At 39.6% G+C, this 26,943-nt stretch overlaps 1 protein-coding gene across 1 annotated transcript; it reads left to right on the top strand.

Annotated features, from left to right (window-relative positions):
• The first annotated feature begins 1,806 nt into the window (after nt 1-1,806).
• Nucleotides 1,807-26,323, top strand: TOMM70 (translocase of outer mitochondrial membrane 70). Its single transcript, XM_048058156.2, has 12 exons — nt 1,807-2,113; nt 11,487-11,660; nt 12,957-13,083; nt 15,612-15,721; nt 17,177-17,325; nt 18,283-18,490; nt 19,079-19,213; nt 20,372-20,479; nt 21,165-21,281; nt 23,118-23,215; nt 23,555-23,677; nt 24,152-26,323. The coding sequence occupies exons 1-12, from the start codon at nt 1,838-1,840 to the stop codon at nt 24,303-24,305; spliced, it is 1,779 nt and encodes a 592-aa protein (XP_047914113.1). The 5' UTR covers nt 1,807-1,837; the 3' UTR covers nt 24,306-26,323.
• The last annotated feature ends 620 nt before the right edge of the window (nt 26,324-26,943 follow it).

Consider the following 26,943-nt stretch of genomic DNA (forward strand, 5'->3'; position numbering starts at 1 on the left):
AGCACAGTAAAAGTACACCTGAAGCGATAAAAAGGATGTGTGGATGTGAAGGATATGTAGGCTGATTCTCCAGATGGGGAATACTCCAGGCCATATTCTGAGAGCCTAGATTTATATGAAGGCCTTAAGACAAGCAATCTGTACAGACAGGGTATATCTGAAGGCCTATGTTTCATCATAAGTATCACGTGGGTAGAATTTAGGCCATCCCCACAGGAAGCTATTGGCCTGTAGATATGTTACTTGTATTGCATGGCTTAAGATTCTTCTCTTCTGCCATGTGAACTGGCATTCTGAACATGAGCCAGCAGTGTGCCCAGGTGGCCAAGAAGGCCAACAGCATTCTGACTTGTATCAGAAACAATGTGGCCAGCAGGACCAAGGAGGTGATCATCCCCTTGTATTCTGTTCTGGTGAGGCCGCACCTCGAGTCCTGTGTTCAGTTTTGGGCCCCTCAGTATAAGAAGGACATCGAGGCCCTGGAATGTGCCCAGAGAAGGGCTACGAAGCTGGTGAAGGGCCTGGACCACAAGTCCTGTGAGGAGCAGCTGAGGGAACTGGGGTTGTTTAGTCTGGAGAAGAGGAGGCTCAGGGGAGACCTTATTGCTCTCTACAGCTACCTGAAAGGAAGGTGTGGGGAGCTGGGGGTTGGCCTCTTCTCACAGATAACCAGCAATAGGACTAGAGGGAATGGCCTCAAGTTGAGCCAGGGGAGGTTTAGGTTGGAAATTAGAAGACATTTCTTCTCAGAAAAAGCAGTCAGACATTGGAACGGGTCGCCCAGGGAGGTGGTCGAGTCACTGTCCCTGGGGGTGTTTAAGGAAAGGTCGGACCTGATGCTTAGGGACATGGTTTGGTGGGTGATATTAGTGGTAGGGGAATGGTTGGACCAGATGATCCTGGAGGTCTTTTCCAACCTTAATGATTCTAGGATTCTATGGACTGGGAAGTACTTTGGCCATATTGAGACAGGTGACAAGGAAAAGTGGGAGAGTCCCTCAGTTTTGCCAAAATATGCTTACTCATAGAGTGATAATCCATACATTAAAGGAGACACGGCTCCAGCTGTTTATTACCAGGCACCAACGCATATTGACTCAAGAGTCCAGCAGGGCCGAAGCTCATGAAGGGGCAGGACGGCAGGTTAAGTCGGGTGAATTATCAAGGCTCCATAAGAGATGGAAAGAGCAGGAAATGAAAGAAGCTGCACCCTCTGCAGTTGCACTAGCAAAACCTGTAGTGGTTAGGAGGTCAGGATGTCAAGGTGCGAGTGTCATCAGCACTCAAGGCAACACCGAATTCACCTTGGCAAATATTGACTGGGCTTCTGAAGTGTTTGCTTTGCAACGTTACTGTTGTCTTTGTTGCCAGTGTGTTTTCCCCCCTCTTCATAGCAGTATGTATCTGCACTTAAGTTCAGTTTTCCTTCCTGCCTATTAGGAAATTTGTAAGTATGAAGTGACTAGTGTAACCTGAGTAGAAAAGAGAGCCAAAGACGGCTGCTCTTTATTGACTGAGTGCTGTGGAGATAGATAAGTGGAGACAGAAATGTGAGTCCCCCCTTCCTGACAGGGATGTTAAGCTGGCACGGCCATGTGCAGGCACACCACACAAATACAATTCCAGTACTGCATATTCAATACTTTCCACCACTGACTCTCTCCACAACTTCAGGAAAACAACAGCAAGGCCCGCACTGAGGGCACCGGGCTCCTCCGCGCCGACAGGCGGCGGTGCGGCGGGGAGCGGCGCGGAAGTGCTGGGTGCCCCGCGCTCTCCCGGCCTGCTCCGGGTGTCCGCTGACCCCGGCCCTCCCCGCCGGCCGTGCGAGCGCGTCATGGCCGCCTCGAAGCCCGTGGAGGCGGCGGGCGGCGGCGGCGGCGGTGGCGGCGCGGGGCTGTCCCGCTGGCAGCTGGCGCTGGTGCTGGGGGCGCCCATCCTGCTGGGGGCCGGCGCGCTGTACCTGTGGGGGCGGCGGGCGGCCCGCCGCGGGGGCAAGGGGGCGAGCGAGAGGAAGACCCCCGAGGGGCGGGCGAGCCCCGGGCCCGGAGCCTGCGGAGGAGGAGGAGGAGGAGGAGGAGGGCAGCCCGATGGGCCCGGCCACCAGGAGACGGTGAGAGAGGGGCCGGGGGAAAAGGGGTGGGGGGTAACGGCAGGGCCCCGGGATCCTACAGCCGCTGCCCGAGCTCGGGGGGCAGCTTGGAGAGGGGGTGGGCGGCCCCCGTAATCGCTTCCCTTCTCCTCGGATTGCTGCCAGCAGTAGTGGTTTGCTCGAGCTTTGAAAAGTGGCTGAAAGCATCCTGCCGGGAAGCATGCTTCGACCAGGTGAGTCTGAAACTGACCAACGTGAGTCACTGTTCAGCGATGCTGCTGAGAAATGTCCTTCTGTGGAAAGAAGAGGCGGTCAGAATCCTTTAAAAATGAAACGTGTTCCATGAAAACGCAAAACCTGTATCATTAAAGCAGCTGAAACTTCGTGGTAGAGTTTGCCTAAACGCAAAACCTGTATCATTAAAGCAGCTGAAACTTTGTGGTAGAGTTTGCCTAAATAGGGACGCTTTCCAGTCTTACATTTATCCTGATATAAATGACCTTCCTGAGAACTTTCAGGTGAAGCTGTGTCTACAAAACTTGAAGGGCAACATGGAAAACCAAAGTCCAGATCGGATGCGTGATTCTCTTGTATGTCCGTCTGTGGAAAAATATCTCAAATGTGCACTTTCTGCACACGTGCAGCGACTGTCATGTTGTGCTGCTGAGGTGAGCTTACCATTGACAGGCACACGTAAAGTGTTAGACTTGGCAAACTGGTTAGATGAGGAGCGTAAGCAGTATTATTTTAATTGTGATGAAGTATGTCGGATTTTTTCCGATGTTTATGGTGTGGTATACTGAAGCTAGTCTTAAACTTGGCTTACTGGAACCAGCTTTAAGCCACGCTGGCTTTGATGACAAAATCTCATTGAGGTATTCCTGCATTTTCTTCTCCCATTCTTTTATGCTGCTTAGACTGCCTCGAACCGTCTGTTAGACAACAGTTTAAACTTCTTGTCTGAAGTAATCAGGATTGAAAAAATAACTGGGAGATACGGGATGGTAGGTTTTAGCCTTGATCACTTCAGCGATGAATATTAATGTTATGCAAGTGAGCGTGCAGGCGGTGGTAGGAACAGGCATGGGAGTGGTGAGGAATGTGGCAACTTCGTAGCTACTGAATCACAGATACCCTCAGGCATTGCTAGAACTGCAGTGAGCTGCAAAACCTATGCTGGACCTGGAGGCAGTGATTTGTTGTTAGTTCATGGACAGCAGTTCTCGGCAAGCAGCACAGGGAGGATGAAATCAAACTTTGTTTGCTGTGGTAGCTTTGCCTGGTGACTGTCACCTTTATGGTGTTGCACTTGCTACACGTGAGCTCTGGGTTGCAGGCTACTCATGCCCTTTATCTAGCTGCAGTGACTTTGCTGTTGCTAGCTCTGGATTTCTTGGATGTATTTCTGGATTGCAGTATTTGCCATTGAGTGGTTTATAGTCATTCTGTAGCTGAACTTGAAGCAAGAAGTAGCTTTTATATAAAACTTAATTTAAATATATTTTGTGCTATATTTTATAGCACATATAGTATTTTGTGCTATATTTTATATAGCACTTAATTTAAAGCATTTTGTGTCTAGCACTTTCAGATCACTCCCCAAGATAAATTACTGGTGGACTGTGCATCTAAGACTAAGTATATGGTTGAATGGTATGATCCAGAGTTCCTTGAAAAGCGTTCTTGCATACTGTAAAGAAGTGATCGAAATTACTTGGCAAAGCAGTAGAAGATGGGATCAGATTTGCCAGATTATATGAGACAATAGAGTAGCTGGTCTAAATACCGTTGCTACAGAAGAATTAACGTGGTTGCAGCATCCCTTTATGTGTGTGGGAAGGGTTGACTTCCTGTTCCTCATATCCAAAGACAAGATATTGTGTAGATGTCAAGTTTCCACAGGTTTTTTTTTTTAGTTATAGATATTATTGATAAGACCCTTGACTCAAAACACAACCTTTGCAGATGCTTTTCTTGTTGACAACCTTCACTGTAGTGCTCGGCCTTTCTACTATGGTGAGGTGAATTTTTTAAACTCAGTCAAATTTCAAATGCAAATCTGTGTGGTGATTAAGAGCCAGTAATTCATTTCACAGCTTAAACACAAGTGGGAGGTCTTCTAGAGAACACAATAATGGTCAATAATGGATGGGCTACCAGTAGCTGTGTGTGTGTGTCAGATAACTAGTCTTTTACTTATGTTTCTAACATAGGATCTAAACATTATTTCCAAATTTTCTGCGCATTTCTTTAAATCAGCTCTTGCACGCATTTGAGATGCTCCGTTCACTGTTTCTGAAGACGTGACCTGGATTATTTTTTTTTTCTTTAAAAATATCCAGGGTCTAAAATCTTCTTGGTTATTTATTCAGACTTCTTACTATTTTGCGTTCAGTTCAAGCTTTTCTTTTAGCTGCTGCAGAGGCCTCACATTTTTCCCCAGGCTGTATCTGCACTAGAGGAGGCTCCTGGCATAAATGTACTGGCCGACTGCGACTGACGTCGTGTTGGCAGAAGCCCTTAGCACAGGCGTTAGGTCAGGAAAAGCCAAACTACTCCTGAGATCGCTTCTTTTGTAAGCATAGCTCCTTAACAATATAGTGAACTGGTATTCTTGTACCAATTAAGATTAAAAATATATTTATGGATGTCCTGATAAGGTCGGGAAGTCAAATTGTGTCTGTTCGTTACAGAAGTTGTCATCATTTCTGATTGTTTGGGTGGAATGTGTTTTAGCCACTCAGTGACAGCAATTGCTTTTTGTATGCTCTCTAGTTTGTGGTGAGTATTGGTATAACTTAAACGTGTTGGAAAATTAAAATGCTTTGTATTTATTATGTTAGTTTGTACCCAGTTGATTCGATTGTGTTTTTTACTTTTTCCGTGGTAATTTAGCAAGTTTATGCCCTCCTTGAGTGAGAGGAGCAACCAGTGGTTAGTCGGTGAGGTAATGCATTGGATGTTTCAGCATTGTTTTTTCCCCTTAAGTTAAGATCATTCCCTTAAGCAAGTCTGCCCTAGTCCAAATCTCACCCATTAACTGCCGCATCAAGTTTCTGGGCTAACCCTGTGGCTTTGGCATTCCAGGAAGCAGTGAGCCGACTGTTCAGTTGATTCTCTGGCACTGCGTATTGCAGACAAAGCTGGTTTGGGCCACAGCAGGGCTTTGCTATTGTGCACTTTCTTGCTCAACATTTTCCTCTGAGCTGGGTGCACTCAGTTGGGCGTAGTGGTGGGTGAGCGTGGCCAAACTCTCTGGCTTGTGCGATGTCACGTTTTCAGGATCAACAGCCAACTGGTGTGGCTTCTTTCCAGGATCTATTTTAATAGCATTTGCTAAATGTTACCTATCTCTGTGCTGAGGTGTTAAATCACTGTGTCAAAGAATTAGAATTCTTTGTCTATATGTGTTTATGTTTGTACTTATTCTGAATTAATCTAAGCAAAATATGTAAAACGTCATTTCTGTTGTGTTGTGCACCTGTTGCATAATAAATCTCATCAACCTACTGTAAGTTCTATGTTTCATGTCAGCTGTAGTGGACAGGTGTGGAAAACTCTTAAACATGTGTATGAAAGTGGTAGAACAATTGCTAGACTCTTGGCAGCTTGTGCAGCTCGCTTATTCATGGTAGGCGTGGATGACGCTCGTTTGAAAGGAAGGTGACTGCTGAAGAACATTGACAAATTGTACTGTAAACTTGGGCTTAATTATTTATAATACATCCTTGCTTGTGCTCTGAATTTCTGTCTGAAGCTTGTGGAAATAGTTCTTCTCATAGTGGTTTTAATGTTAAGGAGTATCTTAAACCCATTTATACTCAGTTAATGCTTTTCAGTGTAGGTCTGAGATAAGACTTGAGGTGAATGATTAAAAAAAAAAAAAGGTTATTCAGTACTAGTGAAAATAACACTTTTTTGGTGCCTAATCTTATCAAAAGGGCCTCTTGGTCCTCTCATTTGGAGAGGAAGAAAGTGGTTTAGACCTCTAGGGCATCTTTGGAAGCTAGTGAATTAGCATTGTCTGAAGCAATAGTCCACCTCCCTGTCATTTGTCAGACAAGGGCTTGTGCAAATCCTTTTCAGTCAAGAGAAAATGCTGGAACTCCCCGCTCGGTGTTTCTGTTGTGGCTCCGTGTTTCTGTTGTGAATCGCTGCCATTGCTGACTGGCAGCAAATTTCTTGTTCTGCTTTAAAAAACAATGTCCCTCAAAGACAAAATTCTGAACTTCTGCTTTGACCACGCTGGCATTGCTGGAGGTTACTGCTCTTTATTCTTGCAGCTGCCAGCCTGTTCCTATGAAGTGGCGGCTGTTTGCGTGCAGTTTCTGAACATTTTGTGCAGAGAGCACCTTTGCTGAGGTTAAAGTAGTAGCTAACAAATTTTTGCCTGTGCTATCTGGTGTCTAGAAAGTTAGGAATCTGCTCATTTAATTGCCTAGATAATTGAGTGCTTCTCAAATATACAAGTGTTCTTTTGCTTAAAGTCTAGGTTTCAAGACTTATTAGTGAACAGCTGCTAAAAGCAGTCCTAAATACTGAGATAGTATTTTTTCAGGTAACTTCTGAGTTGCTTACAAATTTTGAAATGTTGTCAAGATTAGAAAAAAGTATATATCTTTACTGAAAGCAGTCTATTGAGTATTTTGTAGTATAACCATTGTAGAGGCATAAATGGTGAGTGTCAGGATAGAGTAAACCATGATGCATGTCAAAAAATCATCTTGCTTTCGGCTGTGATAGAAAATATTTATTATAGTTTTGGTTTGGCTGTGTCAAACGTCTGTTTGACAACTGGGTCTAAATATTAAAAAAATAAAAAGAAAAAATTGTGCTGTAGAGAAGTGTTAGCAAAAGTTGCTGAAATTGCTGCCTTTGTTTTGGCATCTGTAAAGTACGCAAGACTCTTGTGATGATAGATAACGTTTTTTTTAACACTTGCTGGTTTGCTCTGACCAACCAGTCAGAACAAAGCCCGACTGTTGTTCAGGTTTTACGTAATAAAAACAGTTCCATCTGTAGGAAATGAGCTCTCAACATGAACACGGTTTTAAAGAAAAGTTTAAAAAAAAAAAATCCCCCAGTGGGCATTAAAGATGGAATAAAAGGGTGTTGTGTTTGTTTTTTTTTTTTCCTCTGCAAATATGTAATCAGAAATGGCTGCCATGATATACCAGACTCCTTTATTGAAGAAAGCGTGGAAAACAGACTTCTTTAATAGAAGGCTCTTTCTGCTCTGCTGGCTTCAGGTAGGGGTGCTGTCCTCTGGCTTTGCAGTATAAATACACAAGAGGTTTCTGCATGCCCAGTATGTGCAGGGCAAGTGTCAGAATCTCGTCACTGATACAGTATTTGTGCCCTGAAAGTATATCTTCTGTCTTTCCATGGGATGTCTGCCATAGAGTGTCACTCCTGTCATTGGCAGGAACGAAATAAAATTCCCTTCTTGTTAAGTTGGGATTAGAAGGAAATCGTTCTTGTGAGGAACTAAAACTGCTCTTTGGAGAATAAAGGCTGTTGTAGATTGTACTTAAATGCGGAAAGGTAAACTAGTCTTTAAAACTGTACTGGAATGCCATCAGAGAGCAGAATAACTCTTTGGTGTAGTTCTTCTGAACCGCTCATGAGAATTAATCCAAAGCAAAGCAAGACAGAGAATTTCAAGATGCCCTTCCTTTCGTGCTCACGTATTCAGAAAAACCTGTGGCATGTTTCAGTGCTGTATTTATTTATGCTGCCTTGGCAGTCAATTGATTATGAACTTCCATTCATTTTATTGAGCTGGTTTGCTTGTTGTGCTGAGCCCTCAGTTTGTCATCTTCTAGTGAAAGGAAGTTCTTGGTCTGCATGGCCCTTCATTTTAGGGACAAAAAATACGCAGTGTGTCACATAGAATGTTACTGCAGTAATTGCAATTGTAATGGATCAGCTGAGTAGAAGCAGTGAAACTGGAAGATAGAAGAACTGTTGCCTTCAAAAAGAAAAGAAGTCTGAAAATATTTTCAGTCTATTGGAAAATAACATCTAGAATTGTTACTTGTGCAAGAAAACTGAGGGAAGTGGGTTTTTCTGTTTACTTCTGGGTGAGGTACATCAACTTTGCTTGCATGATCACTTTCTTATTTGTGCAAGCCTTCAGTGTAGCAACTGAGAAGAAGGACTGAAAGGCTGAGAAGCAGTAGCTTGAAAAAGTTGGAAAAAGTTCTTCATTGTTAAATCTGAGGCTCGAGAAATTTTTGAAAATGGATCATTTGTTAGTAACTTCCATTTTCTTATTTGTGCATATAAAGTGATAATTTTTAATGTCCAAAAAAGCAACAACACCCAAAGCAAACGAAGGGAAGCGTGGGTTTTAGGTTTTTAGTGTTTTTTGGGCTTCATCAGGTTATGCTGCAGTTAACTGAATATGTAACTTACAAATTATTAAGCTTCTTTGAACAAAGTTATTGATTATAAGAACTCTTTAAGTTTCACAAAACTGAAATAAAAGATATGGTGCTTTTTTCCCCCTGGCAAAATTTTGTTCCATGACTTGATCAGTTGTATATCAAACCTATAATCTATCAATATATCAATTTGTATAAATTTGTATGAATTGTATCAATTGTATACAATTGTATAACAATTGTATACAATTGTATAAATTGTATCATTTTATATATATAAATGTGTATATATATAAATGTATATTCATGTATAAATTGTATCAATTTGTCAAAGTTGTATATCAAACCTATAAATGAACCACTATTTTCTGCTATTTTTTCTATTGCAAACGAGTGATATAATTGGTGAGAAAATAAATTTCATTAGCATTGCTATTTAAAAAAAGAGAGTTGACATTAAAACTTGGCATTGTGGTTTATAAGCGACTTTGAGACGCAAATACACCATTTTGTTATTTTTAATGCACACTTCGTACAGCATGGGATTTGTTTTTCATGGGGATGCGATGCTAAGCAACATTTTTCATATAAGCCCTTATCAAAGTGGATTTATTCATGATGCAGAGCTGTATCGGCCTTTGCATTTAACACAACAGCCATTCGGAAATGGTATATTGCATGCGTGTAGAGGACTGGAGCAGAATAGTGTGACAAAGGTTGCAGAGAGAAAACCATTCAAGAGTTACAAGTCTTGTTTAAGGCAGCATAAGAAAAAAAAAAAAAGGTTGATTTCCTTCTGGCGTTGGCATTGCTTCTGACTGGGAACACAGGTCTGAATGTTACAGCATGGCCCACGTATCTTGCGTGTTTTTCTTTTTGGTACCAAGTAACTTGGAACAGCACTGAACTTTGTAGGTTATTTCACAAAGATGTTTCTGTCATGGTTTGATGTAGAAACGCAGAAGGAAAAGTTCAAGCTGACTTTCATGCATTTAAGTTTGTCTGTTACATGTATTAGTTAAAAGAGGAGCAAGTGGTGTTGTAGAGGGAGCCAAGTTTATAACATACTTGAAGTAAATGGGAAGTAAAACCTTCCCTTCAGATTTGGGTTGAGTTTTGAAGGAACAATTTATCAAATACACAGTTACTTGGCTCTCTGTAAAAGTTTTTGCTCACTAGTTCTGGTCTGTATCCATGCAGTTAAATACCATATACAAAAAGGGGTGAAGCTGGTCTTTTTATCAATTCAAACTTAAATCTTTAAAACAAAAATCTTGAGAGCAATGCAGATTATTTTGTTCTGTGAACAATGGAGATGATGTAGATGGCTTTCCTATAAAGCTGGTTACTGGTGAGGTCTGACTGAAGAGCTTTGCTGGCAGTAGGGATATTTAAGAAATACTCTCCCTTATATGGTTTCACTGGTAAGCCTCTCTTCAGGAGAATGCCTGTAGGGTAATTGTATTCCATTTGAACATCTATTTTTATGTAGGAACCTAAGTCTGGCACCCATTATCTGATTCTCTCATGCCGTGATTGGAAACCAAGCCTTAGAAGAGGGGCCTGTACAGCAACTCCTAGTCCCCCTCCAGATTTTGTGTTTTAAAAATGAGTTAGATGCTAAAAATGATCAGACTGGTATGTAACAAGCAGGCATCAAGGGAAGCAGGTTGTTGAAAAGATGTTTTGAAGTTTGTCTTAAAGTTGTTTGGGTATAGCTTGTGATGCTGGCAGTGAATGAGAAAGGAGAGGAGACAGCAGTGTAGTCAAAGAAGAGACAGAAGTATTGTCAAAAAAGAGCATTTACAATTGCAAGCAAATCACAGAATCATTTAGGTTGGAAGAAACCTCCAAGATCACCTAGTCCAACCTCTGACCTAACAATCCTAGCTGATCTTTTTTTTTGTGTGTGTGATTCAACCGATGAGATGTAGTGAATCCTGCAGCTATTGTTTAAGGCATTACTACTATCAGTTTTACGCTTTCCTTCCTCAGAGAGGTCAGTAGAACAGCACGTGTGTTCATACCTATGTTCGTTTCAGTCTGGTAGTTTAGCCTAAGCAGCCCCCAAAATGATGGTCACTGAAGCTAGACTGTGAAAGGAAGAGAACTCAAGAAGGTGGGTGATAGGATCTTTTGCAGCTCCATATGTCTTGAATGTGAGTCGTAGCCCTTTGATTAAAGAGAGGCTTTTTACATCTGATTCCTCATAAACCACGTTCAATAACTGGCCTGTAAATCTAGGAGTTATGTGCACATGTGGCAATTCTGATTTCTTCGCAAGTGCAGATGTTCCACGAGCAGCACAGAACTTAAAGATTCATTTAGCAAGGTCACAGACCAGTTAGCAGTTTTCCTTCCTCTGCTAAGAATGATAGACCATGATGGTTCAGCGCTTTCTATCAGTGGATGGATGAGCAGGCTGTGTGAAGCTGTAAGGGAGGTGGCTGTGAATTTAGTTAATTAGCCTAGTGCACGGAAGGCAAAGCAGCTTGGTTTTTCCCTACAGGTTTTATTCATCTTGATCGGTAGGTCTGTCCACAAAGTGCTTCCCTTATATAGTTCATATTCTCCTGAGTCAACTCTTTACTTACAGGTTGTATGTGTTTCAGTAGGAAACTTTTCCTATTTGAATTGCTTTGAATGCTTTGTTTACTTCGTGCATTTAGTCTTTGGAGAAATAACTATTTCAATATCAGTGAGAAATCTCATTGGTTCTTCTGATCACCTTTCATCTTAGATTAAAACCTGTCTAGCTTTCCAAAGAGAAATTACTGCATTGTTTGATGCCATTGTAGTGAATCTTTTCAGAAGCTTGTCTGCTCTCTCATACACTTGCAAAAGATTTTTTTCTTCTCAGAAAATGGAAGGAGGGAGATTTTCAGAAGTCCAGTCTACAGCTTACCACTCAGCTCTTTTTTATATCTTTGAAGATGAGCCCTTAAGTGCGTTGCTTGTGAGCAGTGAAGCTTTTCTCATTTGAACTGATCTATCACTTTATCTTTCAGAGCCCTCTTGATAGAGCTCAAGCAGCCAAGAACAAAGGAAACAAATTTTTTAAAGCAGGAAAATATGAGCACGCTATTCAGTGCTATACTGAGGCTATCAGCCTGTGCCCTCCTGAGAAAAACCTTGATCTGTCTACCTTCTATCAAAACAGAGCTGCTGCCTATGAACAACTGGTAAGATGTAATTATAAGTTTATTCTAAAAAGTCAAATTTTAAATTATGTATGTTGTCATTTTTGTCCACTGAAAGATCCCAGGTGGTGATATGGGCTGCTTCACAAGATACTACAGCTTGCAGCTATTTTTCAGTAGTTCATCACACTTTTCCACATGTAACTAAAGCTATTTTCTGTTAACCGAGTCCATTTTATCTGTCTTATGTAATTCTGAAGTGCCTCTCTCTTGTAAGATAAGGTTTTAATTTCTTATCCTTTGGAACAACTTTATTGTACACGTTAGTTTAGTTTTATCTTTGCAAGAGTGTTGCTTTAACTGTTGAGTGAAAAGCCAAATATTTCAAAGGGATGCTGCTTCAAAAATTAAAAAAAAAAAATCACAGAACTCCTACTAAAGCCTAAGCCCTAAGTTTTGCACATGTGGAAGCAACATCTACTTGGTAGCTGTGCATACATGATGTTAGTTTTAGAAGTCAGCTTGTATTTTTTTTGTTACTGTATCATTAGTGGTAAATTGCCGCAATACTGGCTTCTGTGGCAAAGTTGGTGAGGTGAATGGAAAAAATGGCTTTGTGTAGTCTGAAGTATCAAGTGAGAGACTGATTCAAGAAATTGAGCCTTGAAAAAGGAGGCATAAAACAGTTCTGGTCTAATCAAGTACTGCTTATAACACTAACTCATGCCATAATGAATGCATAAAAAATATGGTTCCTCTTTTTCAGTTATTAGAAAAGTCTGTTTCGATCACTAATTTTTCAGATAAATGGATTTTAGTTTTTAATAGCCTTGACCAGTTCTGTTCCTACATACAATCATTTTTTATTCCTTTATGGTAACAGTGTAGTGAATTGAAATAGCAATTAAAAGAAGAAAAAAACCCACCACCAAACTAACAGTTTCAGCACTTTGATAAACTTGTTTGTTGGTTTTCATTATAATTTCATCTGTCTTCTATTTTTTGTGTACCAGTCTTTCAGTCCCAACATTACCTCCTGCAAATATCTTTGCATCAACTCATTATCTTCTCCCGTATGCTTTGTACAAAAACTGTGTGGTTTCATTTTTCTGTAGGAATTCCTTTTCTGTTTTGTGGCTGTTCTGGTGCAGGTGGCTTCCAGTGGCGCCTGGCAGTTTCTTACTGAGAAACTTAAAGAAATAGAAGCAAGCAGGTAGAACCAGAGCCCTGGGAACTGCAGCTACTGTTAGGTGGGCATGACCCTGGAGTTGGTAGTGGAAAGCTATTATCATGCATCTGAGTAGGGCTTCTTTCATCATGTTGTTTTTCTACCCACAGCAAAAATGGACAGAAGTGGCCCAAGACTGTACAAAGGCTGTTGAGCTTAATCCTAAATATGTAAAAGCTCTCTTCAGACGTGCAAAGGCTCACGAGAAACTAGACAATAAGAAGGAATGTTTAGAAGGTGAGTGTCTCTTAGCACTTTGGAGATGATAAAATTTCTGTAGTTTTTTACTTCTTGTAACTACAGTAGTGCATAATTATTCGTTAAATGCCATTCATAGCTGCTGCAAGTACATTTTCTTCTATGTAAGAAGAAACTTTTTCTGTTTTTCAAGCTTAAATCTGCTTAGATCTGAAGTAGTTGTTGAGAAATTCTTCTTACTGTAGCCACTTAGTGTTTTCTCTTTCCAGGAAGCTCCTTACATGTTAAAGCAGAATTCATTTAACATGCTGAGTAGATAACCTGGACAACAATCATTCTAGTTCCATACAGTACTAAGCTTTCTTCTCTATTTGTTTTAGAGAAAAAGTAATCTTCCAAAAACTAAGGTGTTTTTACAGGTGGAGATGTATGGTCAGGAACAAGAGTGTTACGGTCATTTAATGCATTTGATAGGTGTTAAAGGGAAGGCAGTTCCAGTAGCGTTTCTTTCTGATGAATAACAGTTATGAATATCGGAGCAGATTAAAATAAAAATCCTTTTGTATATTAACAGTATGTATTTGGCAGAATCTACTGTGTCAAATCCCTGTAAATACTATTCTGCTGATGCAAGATTAAAAGGCAAATGAATTTTCAGCAGTGCTAATGCTCATTATCAAATAAGGACAGAAAATAAGGTAGTGTTCTGATGACTGGCAATCTCACCATTACAGATCAAATTAGTTTCATTAGGTGTAAAAATAGCTAAGAATTAGATCTGCTGAAATAGAAAATAAATTTAATTTTATTTATCTTCTGGCAAGATGCCTTCCTGTCCTGTTGGACCATCGTAACTAGAAAAGTATGGCTTACGTCAATCAGTCTAGTCCTTTGCAATCACACGTGGACTATAGAAGAATCCATAGAATATTTACTGGATCTGCCAAGTGCTTGCTGCAGACCAGCTGCATTTCTAGAGTCCTGTAATAATATCTAAACCTTATGAAGTTGAAATAAACGGACAGGGGATAAAAGTCCCAGGAGCAATCAAGTGTCCATCTGATAGCATGCCAACTTTTAAATGTAATTCCTTTGTGATGTTAAGTGGTAATGCTCACAGCAATTGTTTTCAACTTGTACTTGATTTTAGTTTGTAATACGTTTCATATCTGAAAATTATATGTGCTTTTTTCTTTTCTCCTGGATTGCATCAGTTTTCTAATAAAATACTGTGTTTATCTGCCAACCATGTGTAGGCAATAAAATCCTTGGAAGTAGGGTATGTCCATGTAACGGAGGAAAAGCAAAAACAAAACAAAAATTCACCACCGCCGCCAGTAAAAACTCCCTCCAGTGATCCATGGCAGTGTAATATGGGAAGATGTTCCTGCCTTACCCAAGTCTGGGCACTAGTTTACAGCTGCCTGTAGTGAGTAAATCATCTCTGCCAGGCACTTAAGGTGGTAGAATATGGTACTGCTGCCATATACTCTTTCACACTTTTTCTGGCTGTATTGTGTTTTCCAGGAACTCCTGTTTTTCTTGACCATGCCAGAGTTGTAGGGAATTGCTATGTGTAGCGATGTAGGAGTACAGAAAAATCCAGGGTATTGGACGGTGTTTGAATTTCAGGTCCAAACTCTGCTCATCTTCACTTTAATAACCTTATACAATGACTTTGTGGGAATGATATTTGAAACCTTTTCCCAGATTTTGCTGCTGCTTCATTAATGGGACTGGAGTTTAAATAAAACATGAATAGGAAGAATCAATGGTAACATTGCATTAATTATGCGATAACTAATTGCATAAATTCCCCATCCCTGGAAGTGTTCAAGGCCAGGCTGGATGGGGCTTTGGGCAACTTGATCCAGTGGGAGGTGCCCCAGCCCATGGTAGGGGGTTGGAATTAGATGATCTTTAAGGTCCTTTCCAACCCAAGCCATTCTATGATTCCACAAATGATAGGCTCTAGAGAAATAAAGATAGCGTACAATAAGAGTGAATTTGACACTGTGAAACGTTATTCAGGGAGCAGTGGATTAAGATCTTCAGATGCTCTGTGTGTTAATGGAAGAGATATGATACGGATTAGCACTTTAAATGGGCTTGCAAGGTATGTCTTTTAAAGTTGCTTTCCGAAGGTGCAGAGATAGTTAGGAAAAATAGGGAATCTTATCTAGGAAGAGTTCTTAAAAACTGAGAAAGGACTGAGCTATGATTGAGCAGAACGTGAGTTTTAAAAGTTGAAACTCCCTGCTGGAGGTATGAATTTTTACTATTCATCTAAGTGTGTTTGTCTTTAGATGAAGACATGAAGATAAAAAATAAAGGTTAATTTTCTTCATTCACTGTCATGAAGTCCTTTTACCACAAGGAGATCATTTTAAATACCAGTTTATCTCTTGGAAAAAGTGGTAAATACAACAAACAGGAAATTGAAGCTTTTATCGATTACAGAATGTGTGTTAGCTTGACTGTAACTCATTGATACTATGGCACACTTTTATGTATTCCAGTGACTATCAGAATTTGTCTTTAATCTGTTTTTTAATGGTGTTTCCTAGATGTCACTGCAGTCTGCATTTTAGAAGCCTTCCAAAACCAGCAAAGTATGCTATTAGCTGATAAAGTTCTCAAACTCCTTGGAAAAGAAAAGGCCAAAGAGAAGTACAAGGTAGGGCTTGTGATACTGCTTAGAAATTCTGATTTCACCTGACTGTTTAAATGTTGATTGTTGGCATTCTGGCAACTCTTGTAAGTCAGTCGCTGTTTTCATCTGCTGAAGTGTAAAAATTGAAGTGAATGCTTTTGATTATTATTATTATTATTATTATTACAAAACGAGTGTTTTACTTTTGTTGTTTTCCTTTGGGACCTGGCCAAACTTTTTGAAACCTCTGTAGGGAAGAAAAGCCTGTTGGACAGAAAAGACAGTGGAATTCATGGGTTTTAAAAAGTGGCAAAATAATACTGTTTAAAACCAACCAACCAAAAAACAAAACAAAACAAAAAAAGAAAAAATGATGCAGGGTGAAGTTTTGTCTCTTTATTTGTGGTCAGGCTTCCTGATTCTATCTTGAGAAATATGCCTTTATCTCCTAACTACTACAGATTATTTGTGACAGTTGTTGTCTGTTTATGTTCCATTTCTGTAATTAGGTGCTCATACTTATATTTTCCTATTTGGGCACTCAGATTTCTTTACATAAATGTTGGGAAACTGCCAGCAGCGAGAGTTATGGAAGTATAGAGATAGCCAGGAACAGACATTTTAAGTTACTACAGGTTTACAAAAGGTTGGGACAGGTATTAAAACATGCTTGCTTGTTATTTGTGACTGTAGTTTAAGTACTGAAATCCACAGTGGTTTTGAGATGCTGAATTTCTTTCATGTAGAAACTTACATAATTGTGTGGCATCGAGGTAACAAAAATGAATCATGCTTTTAGTATGGTAAGCACCATAAAATAGGTGTGCTTCATATAGGCAGTATTATGATAGAACTTAATAGAGAAATTGAGAAGAGTGTATTCAGATTTCTTTTGCAGGAAAGATTGAATTGTAATTCTCCTGTGCAAGAAACTTTTTATGGTTGTACAAAGGATTTTGCACCTGAAAGCTGTTACTTCTCACACTGTGATGAAAATATTTGGTGTCTGGGCCAAGCCCAAGAGTTAGGATATTGTCTCACTAGTCTTCATTGCAATGATACCAGCTTCTCTTGGACAAATTGGAGAAAAGGGCAAATTGCCATTCAGAATCTAGTTGAATTTAGGCTCATGTTTAAACTACCAGCTTTCATTTTTCACACAATTTATGTGCACACACACTGCAATGTGTTACAATATTGTAAGAGTCCTCATTTCTGGCCATGAATGCAGAAAGATGCAGTCTCCTTTCTTCACTCTTAAATATATTCACTTGATTTCCTCTTGTGATGCATGTTGAATTTTGATCTGAAGCTTAAATAGTCCCTAAATGTCAAAAATATCAGACTATCAAATGAGATAGTGGAAAGTCATAAATTGGTTCTTTCCTGAATATTTTTTTATAATCACGCTTATCCATTTCCACACTTACCATCTGATTTTACTGTCTAATGACTTGAAATTACTTTTCTCTTTTTCAGAATCGTGAGCCTCTGATGCCCTCACCACAGTTCATTAAATCCTACTTCAGTTCTTTCACAGATGATATCATCTCCCAACCTTTGCTTAAGGGTGAGAAATCGGATGAAGATAAGGATAAGGAAGGAGAGGCTTCCGAAGTAAAAGAAAAGTGAGTATACAGTATGTTTAGGGATTATTTGGTGTTGGAATTAAGTTTTTAGTGGTTTTGACACTCTGTTCAGTGTAAGTTGCTGTTTTACAGTACTTGCTATGGGATATCATGCAGTAATAATGTAAATGTATGATTTACATTATTTTTAATAATAAATCATTTTAATAACCATTAATAATCATTTTAATAAAATTAATAATATAGAAAAAATATTTCTTTAATTATTAAAGAATAAATAATGTATCAGTATTACAAAGGAAACTTTTATTGAGGCTGACTGACTAGTTCCAATCTGTAGGTGGCTTTGATCCACTAAGCAAAGTGAATAAAGTACAAGATTGGACAATAGGCCGAATATTTGCTACAGCACCATGGTACAGCTTATGAGATGGAAGGATTAGAGAGTGCTGAATGATTCTCCTGGCAAAAGGAATGTTTTATGTTGAAGAGGAGCTTCCAAGGAAGAAAGCAAGTTAGTCTTCACCAAATCCAGGACATTTAGCTGAGAACAAGGCAGTACTAACAGTAATTTTTGATCTGAAATCCTTTTCTTCCACATAGAAACTGCACATTGCTTGGTGCGATATTCAATTTGTCTGAGCTGGAGTACCATCCCAGCCCTTTTGTTTTAAGGCAGAGATTATCGCTGTCCTTAATGTGAAAAGCATTCGAGGGACATTGAAATCATTGAAAACATTCAAATCATTCAAATGAAACTAAGTTCAAGAGGTGAAAAAAAACCACACCTTATTTCTTTGCAGTGTTATTTGGGCATGTATGTCTAAGTTATTTTCAGTCTGTGATGGTTCTGTCGAAGAATATTTGTAAGTTTAATTGCAATGCTAGTGTTGTAGCTCAGTATAGCAAAAAGCTAGTGTTTGTTAAGTTTTAAAGAAAAGTCTGAATTGCAAATGCAGTGTTCAGTGAATACAACTGTTCTTACATCATTTACAGCTCTGGCTATTTGAGAGCAAAACAATATATGGAAGAGGAGAACTATGACAAAATTATCAGTGAGAGCACAAAAGAAATTGAAGCAAAGGGAAAATACATGGCAGAAGCTTTGCTTCTGCGAGCTACTTTCTACTTACTTATTGGCAATGCAAATGCTGCCAAACCAGACCTAGATGAGGTCATCAGCATGGAAGATGCAAATGTGAAGGTAAGAATTTGTCACAGCTGGACTGTAGTGTGGGTTGAGAAAACATGTAAGTTAGATGATAAACTTGAAGTATAGTTCAGAGATTTTTTTTTCCAAGTTTTGAGGTACTTTAATGGAAATGGTCTATTTTCTTTTACTGTTTTGTAAAAGAATTTTTTTCCAAGGGATTGTGTATATCTGAAGCATCTGTGCTAAGTCATAAAAATGAAAGTACAGAGGAAGCTGAATCAGTTAGAGGCTTATGGAATCTGAAAAATCAGTTCATAAATAAGAGGAAAAACATTAACTGCACTCGCATATTTAATGGTTGCTAAAATGCTTGTGTATTTGTATGTGTAGGGAAACTGTCTTCTAAAGACTTTGTGTGGGGGTGAAGATCCACATAGATGAAAGTATAATTTCAAACATTTGAAATTAGGCAAGGGAGTTGACTGATTTAGATTTAATATGAAATTTATTCATGCTTAGAATAACATATGTTAGTAGGAGAAAGTAGTCAAATGAAAAATTTAGTGTAATTATAACAAAGTCCTAAACTGGGAGACGTGTTGAAGTGGCTAATACTTCTTTGAACTTGTCTTTTTACAGCTCCGAGCTAATGCTCTGATCAAACGAGGAAGTATGTATATGCAGCAGCAGCAACCTGCACTGTCCACTCAAGACTTTAACATGGCTGCTGATATCGATCCTCAAAATGCAGATGTTTACCACCATCGAGGACAAGTAAGAAACATCAGAGATTTTGTCCCAATACAAGAAAGTTTCAGTGTATGCTAAAAGAAAAATAAAGAGCAGTACATCACTGGACACAGTTTATACTGTTTGTGGCAGAAACAGAGGAAGTCTTCCTTTGGAACTGTTGAGGAATAAATACACAGTGAAATTTTCACGTTCAGGTCAGGCAGAAGCAGCAAATTTCTGTAGCTATAGGAGACAATGCAGAGTGACAAAGGTTCAGCCCTCTGTCAACAGGAACTCTGATTTAAAAGTATTAGGGATTATATACGTTTACAGAGCAGTATCTACATAGGAGGAAACTACGTGACAGAAAATAAAACCATGTGTTCCTGCTAACTCACAATCTGCAGCCCTGCAGCCTAAACAGGCATCTGTTCAGCTCATCCCTCTCCCACTTGTGACGCTGCTGTGTCCTTCAGTAATTCGTAGGCCTGAAGAGGCCTGCTTCCACTGAGCTGTAATATGAAAGATGCTGGAAGGAAAAGGAGATATTGCCATATGGAGATATGCTAAGTTTTATTTTGTAGGGAAGACTTCCACAGATCAAGTGCCTCTCTCCATGAATTTGTTAGATCTCTTTAGTGCTCAGAAATAAGAACAGTGTTATTTATTAATTGAAGGGGATGAAAGTTTTCTGCAGACTGAAAATTAGTATTTTAAAGTAACTTCACAGTAAAGTAAGAAGGTGACAAAGTAAGTGCCATTCTTATGGAAAGATTAGACTGTCCAAAAAAAAAAAAAAAAGCTGAAATGCCAGTTGGGAAAGCCAAAATGTTTCGACATCCAAATAGTCCAAAGGCATTAACTACAGTAAGGCAAAGTGACTTGAGAAAATACGGCATGGTTTTGGAGACTGGACATTAAGCTAAAGCAATAATGGAAACTCAGTATTCTCTAAAATGCAAACATTCTCAATCCCTACATATGGACACTGCCTTTTTATGTATGAAGCTGAAGTTTTATTGGTGGATCTGTTGTTTTATGGAAGTGATTTTCTTTTTTAGTCATGGATTTTGTAAGTTTCTAGATACTTCTAAAACTGAATTGTGAACAATATGAGTAACTGATGCTAACTGAATTATCACTTAAGTGTATGAAGCACAGATTAAATGCAGAAATAGGATTTTCTTTCATTCTGGTTAGCTGAAAATCCTGCTTGACCAAATTGAGGAGGCTGTGGAAGACTTTGATGAATGTATTCGATTGCGACCCGATTCTGCCTTGGCTCAAGCACAGAAATGTTTTGCACTGGTAGGTAACTTGCTGGCTTTGTCTGGGTGTTCTTTGTTTTTAAAGAGTTGTTGAAAACATACTTTGTTTCTCTGCTTTCTTCCCATTTCACGGAAGAGTAGTGCAACAAACATCTCAATTTCTCCTAATAATAAGATAAATAATGCAACAAGAGATTCTTCATTTGGAGCACGGGTTTACTATTATTTTGCAGTGCTCATTATTTAACAGTAGGTCATCTTTCCTGTTTTGTGGTAGAGGAACACAATTTTTCACTCTAATTATATGACACAAAGCTTCATTTAAATCAATTTTAAAGTTGTGTAAAATATCCATCTTCAAGAAATTGAAAACAAACTATTTCAAGCTACTACAGTGGCTCTGCATGCAGGAATCTCCTGTGGAAAGCTTTGCATGGTGTGAGCAAGGAGCAGTTCTAAGTCTGGGATTTCTAGGCTTTTGAAATGGAGGGAGGCTTTTGGCAACTCTCAGACCTTGTGGCTTCCCTCTCTGTCACCCTTTTTTCTCTACTAGTCCACTCTACCAAGGACTTAAACACACGGTTGGTTCCTAAAACCAGGTTGGGTAGGGTGTCATCTTCTGGAATTTGTAATTATTATGACACATGTTGGGGAAGTGGGTAGGTCTGATGAGCCATATTTTCCTTTTCTTGTTTAATTTTGCCTTTTCTTTTTTTCTTGAATAGTATCGCCAAGCCTATACAGGAAATAATCCTTTGCCTGTGCAGGTAGCCATGAAAGGCTTTGAAGATGTCATTAAAAAGTTTCCAAAGTGTGCTGAAGGCTATGCTCTCTATGCTCAGGTACTTGCATTTTACTCTTCCTTAAAAAATGTTGCATTCTTCTGTGCCTTTTATTTTGGATAACATGTATTTCTTCAAATAAAATTTTTGAAAATACGTTTTGAGATAACACAAGCTCTTTTGCTGGAGTGGGAAGGTAGGTGATGAGAATCAGGGGTGGTTATTACGACAGAAAGGTCTGGAGTACGCTTTTGTTGAATTTGTCCATGTGTGTGACATCTCATCGGATTAACATCAGGGAGTGTGTACGCAGTTTGGGAGTGAAATCTGTGGAACTAAAGTAACAGTTCTGTTCTGACAAATGACATGCTCTGGTCAAGGAGAGTTTAGTACAGGTGTTTGAATTACACATGTAACAGAGAATGCCGTTTCTTCTTTAAGAAAGTGTGTTACTGATTCTAGTAGAATCATAGAATCATTTAGGTTGGAGAAGACCTCTAAAATCGTCCAGTTCACTGCCAAGCCCACCATTAAACCATGTCACTAAGCTGTACATCTACATGTGTTTTGAAGACCTCCAGGGATGGCGACTCAGCTACTTCCTGGGTAGCCTGTTCCAAGTACTTCACAACCCTTTCAGTGAAGAAATTTCTCCTAATATCCAACCTAAACCTCCCCTGCACAACTTAAGCTGGATTTAACTCCATTCACCACAACTCTTTGGGCCTGGCCACTCAGCCAGTACCCAATGAAACGTACACCCGTTCAAGCTATGAGCTGCCAGTTTCTCCAGGAAACGCTGTGGGAAACAGTGTCAAAAGCCTTACTGAAGTCTAGGTAGACCACATCCACAGACTTTTTCTCATCCAGTGAGCGTACCACCTTGTCATAGAAAGAGATCAGGTTCGTCAAGCAGGACCTGCCTTTGATAAACCTATGCTGACTGGGCGTGATTGGCTGGTTGCCCTGTAGGTGCTGCGTGATGGCACTTGAGACAATCTGCTCCATGAGCTTCCCTGGCACCAAGGTCAGACTGACAGGCCTGTAGTTTCCCGGATCCTCATTCCCACCCTTCTTGTAGATGGGCGTCACATTTGCTAGCTGCCGGTTGACTTGGACCTCCCGTGATAGCCAGGACTGCTGATGAATGATGGAAAGCGGCTTGGCGAGCACTTCTTCCAGCTATCTCAGTGCCCTGGGATAGATCCCATCAGGCCCCCATAGACTTGCGTACATCTGAAGTGTTTTAGCAGGTTGTTAACCATTTTCTTGTGGATTATGAGGGCTTCATTCTGCTCCGTGTCCCTATCTACCAGCTCAGGGGGATGGGTACCTGGAGAACAGCTGATCTTGCTGCTAAAGACTGAGGCAAAGAAGGCATTAAGTACCTCAGCCTTTTCCTCATCTCATGTCACTGTATTTCCCCCCACATCCAACAAAGGATGGAGATTCTCCATCAGTAGTATCAGATGTTCTGTTTCAAAGTAGGGAAGCAATATGGAAACATTTTCTTTTGATTCCTTTTGATCAGGACAAAAAACTGAAGCAGAAACATTTAAAAAAAAGGAAGAAGTTGAGACTTGCACTTGGTGTATGTGGTGGGTTTTTATGTATGTGTTTTTTTATTTATTTGCAGTATTCTTAACTTGTTGATTGCTGATCTGCCATTACAGATGGTGCTGTGATCAGTAATTTTTGCACCTAGAGCCTAGCGGCTTTCTTCTAAAAAGCCTTGATTTTGAAACTTATTTGTGGTAACCGGTGTGCCTGGCCTGCTCTCTGGTGAGAGTTATATCCGATCTTATATCATCAATATCATTTCAATTAGAATCAGCCTAGCACAGGGTGCATGTCCTGGTTGCATATATTGATATACAGGTTTCTCTTTTGATGCAGGCACTAACTGATCAACAGCAGTTTGGCAAGGCAGATGAAATGTATGATAAATGCATTGATCTTGAGCCAGACAATGCCACAACATATGTTCATAAAGGGTATGTATTCAGTTCTGGTGAATGAATCCAAACGGAAGGTAGGTGCTTAGAAGTTTAGCCAGGAGAAGTAACTTTGCAAAAACAGCTTAGTGCTGCTAAATATATTTCTACAATTTCTCTTGATGTCTAAATGGTAAATAAGAGTGTAGTCTCAGTTAAAATTTCATTAGTGTTTGTTCCTAATTGATTATCTGCTTGAAGTGTATCTGACTCTTACCGTAGCCTCATCTTAATGTCTACCATGCCTCACCCTTAAGCCAATTGGGATCTTTTTTTTGCGTACTTGATCTGGGTTTTGGGGAGTATGTTGATATTCTAAATTTTTTCTTTCCTTTGCAGTTTACTTCAGCTTCAATGGAAGCAAGATTTAGACAAAGGTTTAGAACTCATAAGCAAGGCCATTGAAATTGATAACAAATGTGATTTTGCATATGAAACCATGGGAACGATTGAAGTGCAAAGGTAATTGAAGTGCAGCGTTAAGAATTCTAAGTTACTTTTGAAATTACAGCAGTCCTTTAGATGTCCCTATGGATCTTAAACCTTTCTTAAGATCTTCTCCCTGGTGCAGTGGGAGGGCAGCTCTTAACTGTTGTCCTGACTGCTGTTCTGTAAATCTTAGGGAAAGGCAAGCCTTCCCTTTATCTATGGCATAATTCTGCTTTATGATTCGGCCACCTTTGTAATTACTGGACAACATGCAGATGAGTGTATGTGTGTTTAGATATATCCCTTCTGGATTTAAAATAACTTCATTGAGCCGTATTAGGCTCAATGTGTATCTAGTGTAGTCCTTAAACATATCTTAATGGACCATTTATACTGAGAATCCTGACCTATACACCCAAACCTACTGTTGGTGTTTAAAAAAGGTGCTGCAGAGATTCAAAGATTGCTTTGCTGGTATTAATTGGACGATGTTTTGGTTTATTTCAGGGGTAATCTAGATAAAGCCATTGAAATGTTCAACAAAGCTATCAACCTGGCCAAATCTGAAATGGAGATGGCCCACCTCTACTCACTCTGTGATGCTGCCTATGCCCAGACAGAAGTTGCAAAGAAGTATGGATTGAAACCACCGACACTGTAAAAACAAACATAAAACAAGAGGAGGAAATGACCTTCTAAAGTGAAGTTGCCCACTTCAGCCCAAAAGACGCTGTTGCAAACCATGTTGAATGGTGGAACTTAGTTTTTTCCCGTTCATGATGTTGTCATTTGCTACATCCGTTAAATGTTTAGGTGTTGTGGGAGTGGTTGTTCAAGGAAGTATGCAGTGTTGCATCTTGTTCCTTCTGCAGCAAAAACCTTGAAGTGTGTTAAGGGAAGTAAAGTTGCAGGGGAACAAATGGAAGATATTTTGGCCATGCAAATAAAAACTTTACATTGGTTCATTTTGGGTGATTACGTTGTGGGCAATTTTTGCTTTACCAAACAATATTACAGCATGTTTTTTTTTTTCCCTTTTGATTTTAAAGGTAATACTAGTCAGTGCTGTAAAATAGGTTTCTCTTTTATATGTAATTAATCCTTGAGGGTTGATTTTAATTTTGCAAAAGGAAAAAAAAATTTACAAACTGTTTAATAATAGGGATTTTTTTTAAAGCCAGTAGCTGTGAAGAGAATCCTGTAAATATATGCAAGCATGCACAATCTTCCCTTAGAGCCCTTCCCACCCTCTGCATAACTACTTAGAAATGGTCCTGTGGCAGCTATTAGGGAATTAATTTGATAGTCCTTATCCTCACCCCAGAAAAAGCCCTAGTGTACTGTGTAGGAGAGCTAGTACAAAGGTTGTTGGGGGAGAGAGGTTAGGTGACATTGCTTCAGTGTGGATTTTACTGGAAGAAAGGCCATGTTCCCATGCAGCAATCCTTACTTGAATGTCACGGGAAATTGTTCTGGAAGGTTCTGAGAGACTTTCAAGAACAGAAAGCACTGCTGGGAGTAGAGCTGCCAAGGTAAGGTCATGCTTGCGTATAATCTTTGTAATCTCTGTCTGTTGCTGAAATGTAACAGTTAATAGACTGTCTAAATTCTCTTCTTCATTCTCTAGAGACTTCTGTGTTTTGATCTAGACCTTGTAATAGCCCTCTGCAGGATTAAGTGAGATAAAGAACAAAGCATAGTCTAAAACTTCAAATAATGGATTAGAATCTTTATTGGTTTCCTTGTTCTTCAGGCCCTGTGTTGTCCAAGATTACAGATAGTGTAGAAAGGAAGCAACTGGTCTGCAAACAGCACATTGGCAAGTTATTAAATACTAGTATAAACAGTCTTCCTTTAACTAGGAACTTCACAGAGGGCTTCTCTGCTGCTTTGGGTTGATCTTTCTGGTACTGAAGCCAGTCCATTGTGCCTCCCCCTGGACTGATGTGGCTGGATAAACTTCATGCAAATTCTTAACTGATGTTGCTTAATTTACCATACACTGATTTGGACTTCTTCACATCCTAAAATCATAGATTTCCTTGTGCTGGATTTTCTAATGTTTTTCACATCCTAAAGAAATGAACCAAACTGTGATCAAACTGTCTTGTTTTCTACTTGTGACGCTACATAGCAGCAGCTCGTATTTTCAGCTTGATCATCATTTCTCCCAGCAAATAAATTGAGAATGAAAATGGTAAGCAGTAGACATGGAGATTTAATCCTTTAATTATTTTAGCTAGCTTAGTAGGGAGATCTGAAATTGTAGTGTTGGTATAGAATTGAAGGCACTGGAAGGTACTTGCAGCTGCTAAGGGTATTGCACGTAACAAGTGTCAAATGTCTTCTGGAACTTCCAATCTCTGCATCAGTTACCCGAGAACAAAAATATGCCAGGCTGACTGATGTGTCCTGTTCTCCTGAGGAGTTTTTATTCGCATGGCCTTATCTACATTGGCATTTTCTCCTCTTCACCCTACCTTACCCCATTCCTGCCCCCACCAAATCAATTAAGGGAAAAAAGCATGTGCTGTCAAATACTAGCATTCCAAATCATCACAGACTCTTGCCTGTTCTTGAACTAGTTTGAAACTGCACTGAAAGGATGCATTGTCTGTAATTTTTTGTAAATGATGTATCACCTGTAAACTGAAAAAAAATAAATATTACCTTCAAGTATTTCGCTCTGACATGTATAAGAACAGGTTTTGATGAAAGTGGTCTCTGCAGCAGTGTTCTCTATACTTATTTGTGATTGCTCTGAATCTAGGAAAGAATTAATAATAACTGACTCCCTGTCATCTCTCACTTGAACCTTTAAGAAAAGAGGAGGAGACGTGGAAGGAATGAGCCTTATCTCTGATTGCTTCCATCACCTGCAGAGGTATGATCTTGAGAGCTGAAGATTACAGGGGAAAGGAAAGCTGGGAATCTGAGTAGCTGGCATTCTGTTCATGTGCGTCTGTGGTTGAATTCTGCTCAGGCTTCCTTTTAGTGAAAGGGAATTTAGTTTTTTTAATGGCTGATATAAATGAGGTTTCGCTTTATATGAGGTATGCATATGAACCTTAAGATTTTTTTTTTAATATGGGTTGAGAGCTGAAGTTGAAACAATTATTGCTGCTATTTAAAAAAAAAAAACAACAAACTGGTGAAATCATGTAGGAAGTTTAGTACTGAAGACTTGGGTAAACTTGTTGTATCCTAGAGACTGTGGGAAGCCATTCCTATGCATAGTTGTCATACGTCTTAGTTCTGATCGGGTAAAATTCCTGCTGTTCACCTTCAGATATAGATAA

The sequence above is a fragment of the Anser cygnoides genome, chromosome 1 (genome assembly GCF_040182565.1).
Source record: "Anser cygnoides isolate HZ-2024a breed goose chromosome 1, Taihu_goose_T2T_genome, whole genome shotgun sequence".
Lineage (NCBI taxonomy): Eukaryota > Metazoa > Chordata > Aves > Anseriformes > Anatidae > Anser > Anser cygnoides.

Bases quoted from the DNA above. Each gene is read 5' to 3' on its own strand.
- TOMM70 (XM_048058156.2), top strand. From the start codon at position 1,838: ATGGCCGCCTCGAAGCCCGTGGAGGCGGCGGGCGGCGGCGGCGGCGGT. The intron at 21,282-23,117 runs GTACTTGCATTT...CTTTTGATGCAG, and splicing joins GCTATGCTCTCTATGCTCAG to GCACTAACTGATCAACAGCA. The intron at 23,216-23,554 runs GTATGTATTCAG...TTTCCTTTGCAG, and splicing joins ACAACATATGTTCATAAAGG to TTTACTTCAGCTTCAATGGA.